The sequence below is a fragment of the Montipora capricornis genome, chromosome 8 (genome assembly GCF_036669925.1).
Source record: "Montipora capricornis isolate CH-2021 chromosome 8, ASM3666992v2, whole genome shotgun sequence".
Classification (NCBI taxonomy): Eukaryota; Metazoa; Cnidaria; class Anthozoa; order Scleractinia; family Acroporidae; genus Montipora; species Montipora capricornis.
In genome coordinates this window covers 4,842,514-4,850,013 of record NC_090890.1, presented here as the reverse complement: position 1 = coordinate 4,850,013, position 7,500 = coordinate 4,842,514, and the positions used below count along the sequence as shown (strand labels likewise).

Below are 7,500 nucleotides of genomic sequence, written 5' to 3'. Positions count from 1 at the left end.
GCAGGCTCAAGCTTAGAGCTCACTGAGGTCAGCTGTTTTTTGTAAGTTGACCGCTGACCAGGTACTGGTTTTCGATTGGATTGCAAGCTCAACCTACAATCAAAAAGTAGTTGGGAAGGTTAATATGTAAATGAACCACACCAGAGCTTTATTTCAACCTGCTTCTGTTAAAGCTCAAAAGAAATAGTTTCACTTTCTCTTACATAACCCTTCTCCCCCCTATTCAATGTTGGACCATTCAGTTTTGGAGGGGGGAGGGGAGAGAAGCAATGAAGACTTCAAAAGTGCTAACCTTCCCAAATTTTTTTGTCTAGGATTGTAGGTTAACTCGCCTAAACTTAAGCGAGGCTTTATTTTTCGGGCGCGGAATCATTTAGCCATCCTTCACTCTCAATTACATTTTCTAAATTATTAGATGATGATAACTGGTTTTGATCATAAAGTCTTGTGCAGTTGCAATTCGAGTAATTACATGGCTTCATTTATATAGAGTAGCAAATAATAATAATAATAATAATAATAATAATAATAATAATAATAATAACGAGCATCATTTAACCAGGGAGCACCTTCTGATCGGCAATCCCTGGTGTGCTCCTTTCATTTCAAATATATTATTGTTATGTATATTCTGAAAATAGAGTATTAATTATTTAAACTATCAAGTGACAATACTTCAGGAAGCATTTTTACTTTGAGGTTGACCTCTACCAGACAAGTCTCTTGCATGAGAATCAAATATTTTGAACCCCACATTACCATAATTACAATAGATGCTCATACAAATACTGACTCAACCGTTAGTATGAACTCCATATAGTTTTCAAATATCAGTGACTCAAATGCTCCTTGTAAAGCGGTACAGCACTGATATCCCTCTATGGCAGTTTCTCGGTGAACAGTAGCAGAGTAGCTTTCCCAGCATTCTAATTTTTTTATTCTCAGTGTCAAACACATTTCATCTTGTTGGCAATTCTGTCTACGTTAAAAATTCCTATCTGGCAAATGGTGACAATCTAGAATACAACTGATTTCAATACTCATTGTTTGTATAAAATATTTGAAGGGCTGATTTCTTGTTTGTTACTGTAAATCAAAGAACACAAACTCATTGCAACACATTGCTGTCCTGCATATTCTGCCCAAAATTTAAACTCACTACTCTGGCTATATGGGGCTGCTAACATTTTGTTAGAGTCGCTTAGGTACTTTGGAAAACCAGGATTTTTTTTTCATGTCTCTCTACTTAACTTATACTTGCAATAATTTGCTACATGGGTCTCATTCATGCAAGGACACATCAGCTAGGCCCCAGTTGTTGAAAGGGTGCGGAATGGTGCTATCCACTGGATAAATTACTATCCAGTGGATAAGTGCTATCGAAATCAATTTTATTTGCTTTCGGCTGCGGAAACTTCGCTTGATGCGCCACTACACCATACCATTAGTGGTGGGACCTAACTGCGCTTTGTCGTAGAACGAAAAAAAAAATGGAGCTGGAATTTCAACTCAGACTTTTCCTCGTAAAACGTGAGTGAAAACTCAACACCTGGAAAGTCAATACTAATCTTAGACCCTCCGTGTGTTGGTCTTTGTTTTTCGAGAACAACAGACTTATTGCCTGTTGTATGAGAACGTATAGATGTTATGTAATTTGACAAAAGCATCTTCTAGACTGTGTAAGTTGAGGTTTGTACATTTACAGTTAGCTTCTGTAGAAGTTTGTGTCTTGTGTCATAACTTAACAATAATACTTTGTAATAATTAGAATCTAAATATAATGGTTGTTTTAATAAACACATTGAATTTCTTAATTGACTTGTTTTTGAGAAAATTTAGCCAGAAGTGTGCAATCAGAGCCATCTGAAGCCAAGCACAGGGACTAATTCAGTGCAAGTCTCAGAATGTTAAAGGATTTTTGTGCATAACTTTAATCTTACAAAACAAAATATTTTCAATTCCATAAAAAATTATGCTGTGTGGCACGACAGATGCAACATATGTCTTGATTGTAATTTGATGCAATATCTAGAAGTTCATTATTTATTTATCTTGCTCTACTGTCTAGTGCTGAAATTGTCTAGAACCCTGGGCATTATTTGAACTTGTCTTAATTTAAGGTGATGGTAGGTTTTCAAGATTCCAAGAAAGGAATCAGAAATAAGGAAAATAGAGTACCTTGTCCTTCAAACCTGTAATTAGCTTGTGGTTTTGGTTCTTGATTTAACAGCAACAAATATTGTGTTAAGAGCATGTTTGGCTTTTAATCTCACAGGATTTCTGTTTCTAACTCTTTTCTTTGTAGAGTTTTTCACCTTGGTGTGACAGACAATCAAAAACGCTGGCTCGTGTTTGGAATAGCCCTTAACAAGATCCTTATACCACATGTTAGACCTTTGGTAGAGCAAGAAGTTATTACAGCGTACAACACACTCAAAACAAGCCATAATATTGACTCGCAAAGTGCTACTTGTCGTCTTGAGAAATGGCATAAATTGCTGAAATATGAAAACATCAATAACAACGATGCCCTTCCCCGGCTTCGTGGTGGGAAATATGGTTATTGCAACTTTAACTGTCAGGTTCTTAAGCACACTGACTTTGCAAAATTGTTTCTTGAAAGTTACATGGTACGTTTCAGTGCATTTGATGATCACGTAGATGCATCAGCCGTGTTGTTGTTGTTGGGTAGGGTTCCTGTGTTTTTGGCTACCGTGCAGGCTGCTGCAAATAGTGTTCGAAACGAAAGGAATGACTGGGCACACTGTGTCTTCAGTAATTGGAATGAAGCCAAGTTTCAACACAGCTTTGCCGAGATGGAAGACTTGGTGAAGGCCATGGCTTTCCCTTCTTCAGAGGAAGGAAAGATTGTTGGAGAGCTTAAGGACTGGCAAAATAAAGGTGACTGCTTTTTGCATGATACTGTATGTTTAGTAAGGAGAAATGATATGTAATTTATTAGGTAGGCCTTTTGTTTGTTCTTTTTTTCGTTTGGATTGTGGGTTTTGTGCATTGCAGCAGAGCTCATCCAGCACTTTATGATTATTCACTTTCTTGCCACATCCCTAAATAAAAATGTATAGATTGAATTTTGAACTTTTAAGTGACTTGTTTGCAGGGACGCAACTCTGTATGAACTCCCCTGTGGACCAAGCACTCTTACAACTTGTTCATCAAAATGTTTATTCACTTGAAAGTAAAATCAAGAATTGGCCAGAAGAACTGAAAGAAGAAAAGGACAAAGTTCAACAGCAGCTACAGATATTTCGCTCTGAGATTACGCAAAGGTTAGCGAAATTGGAGACTGGGCAGCAGAGATTGAAGACTGGTCAAAAGAGATTGGGGAATGAGCTGCAGAGATTAGAGTCTGATCACAAGAGATGGAAGACAGAGCAACAGAGATTGCAGTCCGATGTTGAACAGCGAGTGATCAAATGTGAAGGTACACTTACTTTGTAAGAAATCAGTATGATGTGAATTCTTGTTAAAATGATAGATCATGGCATAATTAGCCTGTTATATGTATACGTATGAGAATGCAGAGGCATTAATTAATGTTCTCTGTTTTTTAGTGTCACCAGCTTTTGTAGTGATCAACGACAACTGAGCATTTTATTTTTCCTCAGAAATTATGGACAAGAAAACCATAAACAAAATGTGAATATAAATAATTACTCGAAAGGACACTGTAGTGTCGAGCATACGGAAAAAATGTTATGATCCTTAGCTGTAGAGTGGCCCCTAGCTCGGGAATGATTATTAAGTGTATTTTTCAAACGTATGAAAGGCTAAAGTCAATTTATTCATGACTCTGTCTGTCAAGTGTGTTAGCAGGTATGGTAGTGGATATGTATATTTCATCCCGAAGGCCAACGTCCGATTCGAGAGGCACTTGTTCCTGCAAATAGCATAGGAGAGCACTGAAACCTTGGATCAGTTTGTCAGTCGGCTTCGTCAGCGGGCAGTTTGCTGTGATACTATATGAGAAGACTACTATGTTCGCGATGAAGTCGTTGACAAATGCTATTTAAGTCATATGCGTCACAAGTTCTAGAAGGGGAGTGAACATGGTGACGCTGGAAGATTTGTTGAGGACTGCGTGATGGTGTCAAACGCGGGTGCTGACCAAGTTAATGTAATTGGTGGCGGGAGGCAAGCGTTCAACTAGAAGCAAAATATATTTTGTCGGTGGTAAGGATGGTCATTTCAGCAGAGACGAGGCGTGTTGTACGTGGGGAAACATGTCGGAAATGTGGCAGTATTAGACATTTTAAAGTTAGGTGTCCCCAGGTTGTGCGGCGAGGCGGTGGAGAATTGAGAGGATCTGCCGTTAGTGGTCGGAGATTTCCTAGTCGGGGCTTGCAAGGGTGTGGTTAGGGGATGTAAAATCATTGCAGGTGGCCGATTTCAAGGTAACCATGGAAAGCCAAGAGAAGCAAAATTAATTAAGTTATCAGTGAAAACGTTCGTCAAGAACACAGTGGACCTCTTCAGCTAAGGTGAGAGTATGCGTTTTCGGCAGAAAGGCGCTGTGACCAGGCGATCAATAAACATAATGGCCCAGTAACTGACCTGCAATTTTCTTACACAGAAATCAACTAAACTAAAGTAAACTAGGAATCAGGTGCGAGTCTCGTAAGTCGGCTAAAACCCTATACGCTTATGGGGGCAAAGAACCTTTTCCAACCCTTAAAAACTTTTACAGCGGATGTTATGGTAGCTGGTGGTGAAACTGGATACAAGGTTGATTTTGTGGTTGTTGAGGGCGTCGGTCGTACACTTCGGGTCGTGAAACGGCAGTAGAGCTCGATATATTGCGCATTGGTCCTGTTCAAGCAAATAGTGGAAATAGCGGGGAAATAGACAGTGATATCTGCGAGAGATATTCAACGATTATTCCATGAGCGCGCGTTGGATATGAGATGATAGATAGCCAACGAGGCGCGTAGCGCCGAGTTGGCTATAATCATCTCATATCCAACAAGCGCGAGTGGAATAATTGTTTTATTAAAAACGCCCCCAAAATATAGAAAACTAGACTACAATAAAAATAAAAAGGCCCAAAAAATCACGCGTATGCTTGCCGTGTTTGTAGATAGTGGTATAAGGGCTCATAACCCATGATGGCTTAGCCAATCAAAACTCTCGAATTGCATTATCCAATGATCCAGTTTTTAATAAAGTGATTTGTTCAACGGCGTTGGGCTGTTAAAAAAGAGTACATGTATGAGTTGAAACTGCACGTTGATGATTCAGTGAAGCCAGTAGCTTAGCACGTACGCAGGATTCCGTACGGGCTGCAAGAGAAAGTCAACAAGACACTTGACTAACTGTTGGAGCTTGGCATCATTGAGGAAGTACTAGAGGGGCCATCAGGATGGATATTCCCTCTAGTTGTTGTACCCAAGAGTGATGGAGATGTGAAAGTCTGCGTTTTTATGTACGTTTTTATGAAGCAATCATTCGAGAATGTCACCGGATTCTAACAGTGGAAGAGCTTCTACACGACCTGAATGGCAGTGCTATGTTCAGTAAGGCTGTCCTCAAATGGGGTTTACACCAGATTTTGCTCTGCCACGAAAGTCGGCATATAAACACGTTTGCAACATCGGTACAAGCGGTTGTTGTTTGGTGTCGTATGGGCACCAGAAAAAAAATATCAGTAGATAATCAGTGATGTGTTGAGTTGTTGTGAAGATGTTGCAAACATTGCAGACGATCTTGTTGTTTTCGGCAAGGGAACAAAGGAGCGTGATTGGCGTTTGTTTGCGGTGCTTGATAGGTTAAGTGAAGTTGGGATGAATGTCAATGGAGACAAGTGTGTATTTTGACTGACAGTGCTCAAGGTTTTCGGTCATAACCTTTCAAGTCCAAGTGAAGAGAAAATCGCCGCTATCATAGACACAAGACCTCCGGAAGACGCAAGCGAAGTTCGATTGTCTATTTGGTTAGTTCAGTACTCTGCAAAGTTCATGCCCGACGTGGCATCGATAGCAATACCTATTGAGGGTTAGACCAGAAAATGAGTCCCGTTCAAATGGGGTGCGGGGGCCCGTTTCTCGAACGTCCCGACCTTTTTCGGGTGATATAAAAATTATATCATAAGAACACGTTTCAAGCTTTGAAGCTTGGCAGTTATTTTGTCTTTCCGTACATCTGAAACACATTAAAAGAGCAATTTTTCACGGCAAGCAGATCATAGTTTCAAGAATTGCTTTTCAAGCCCGATAAGTTACCGGGTCTTTCGAGAAACGCCCCGCTGATCAGCAGAGCGTGTATCGGGCTGAAGCGTTTGATTACTCGGGCAGAAACTCTTGCTTATTACTGAGTTCGCTGTAGAACCGGCATTTTAGCTGATGCTTCGCCGGTTTGTCTAGGAGCAGTGCTTACCCAACGACAGGGAAGTGTATGGAGAGTCATATGCGTCAAAGAGCTTGACGAACATAGATAGGCGCTATAGTCAGACAGAGAAAGAGGCTTTGGCTTTAGTCTGAGCGTGCGAAAGGTTCCACATGTATGTGTCCGATCAGAACTTTGAGTTGGAGACAGATCACAAGCCCATGGAGCGTATTCACAAGGGCGTATCAAGGCCTTGCGCGCGAATTGTGAGGTGGCTGTACAGATCTATGATTTCATAGAGGTATACCATCCGGGAAAGACAAATAGCCCAGACGCAATATCGAGACTGAGCTCTTTGAGACAAACTGACCTTGGTGAGGAATACGACTCATTGAAGAAATTTCACCTATATTTGGCCGATTTGGTGTGAAGTTTTCTTTGCGAACAGAAAACGGACCATGGCCCATATTAGAAGAATTCCAGTCGTTTCTTCGTATGCATGATAATTGAACATCGCAGGACTACGCCGTTGTGCCACAAGATAACGATGAGGGTGAATGCCAGAATCGTTCATTGCTTGAATGTTTGCAGGTTGCACGTCGGGAGAAGAACAATTGGCGTTCAGAACTAATTTCGTCGTTGACTACATACAGATCTACCCCACAAGTTAATACTGGTGCTACAACTTATTCTGTAATGGTTGGACGACAAGTGCGAACCAAACTTCGGAACTGAGAAGAGAGATCGTTGACGTTTCCAGAGAAGCAACGCGAGACAGACTGGTCCAACAAGTTGAAAGGAAAGGACCAAGCAGACGGAAAGAGAGATGTGTCCACATCCTTTAGAGACGGTGATGCAATGTCACTAAAAAAGTGGGAAAACAGATTGTCAACGAAGTTTTGCCCTTGTCCATTCAGGGATGTACACAGGACATGATGGTGAAGAGCTCAAGTGAAATTCTGCCTTAGTCAAAGGGTGCAAAGTGCATGAAAAGGCGTCCGTCGACGTTGGTGCTTTGAGTTGTCGTGAAGGAGAAATAAGGGATTTTAAGAAGCTACGACTGCTGCTGGTGCTGCAACGGAAACGTCGCAGTAGGTTAAGTGCTTTGCGATTATTCCATGTTGGTCACGTTGTGTGAAATGCGCGAAGTGTTCAGAATCA

The 7,500-nt window shown here is 40.8% G+C and overlaps 1 protein-coding gene across 1 annotated transcript in view; it reads left to right on the top strand.

Annotated features, from left to right (window-relative positions):
- The window catches only part of LOC138060132 (uncharacterized), a 15,230-nt gene that overhangs the window by 2,770 nt on the left and 4,960 nt on the right, over positions 1–7,500 (top strand). Inside the window, exons 2-3 of the mRNA XM_068905846.1 lie at positions 2,306–2,901; positions 3,119–3,442. Coding sequence (XP_068761947.1) covers positions 2,306–2,901; positions 3,119–3,442 — 920 coding nt within the window. The remainder of the gene's footprint in view (positions 1–2,305; positions 2,902–3,118; positions 3,443–7,500) is intronic.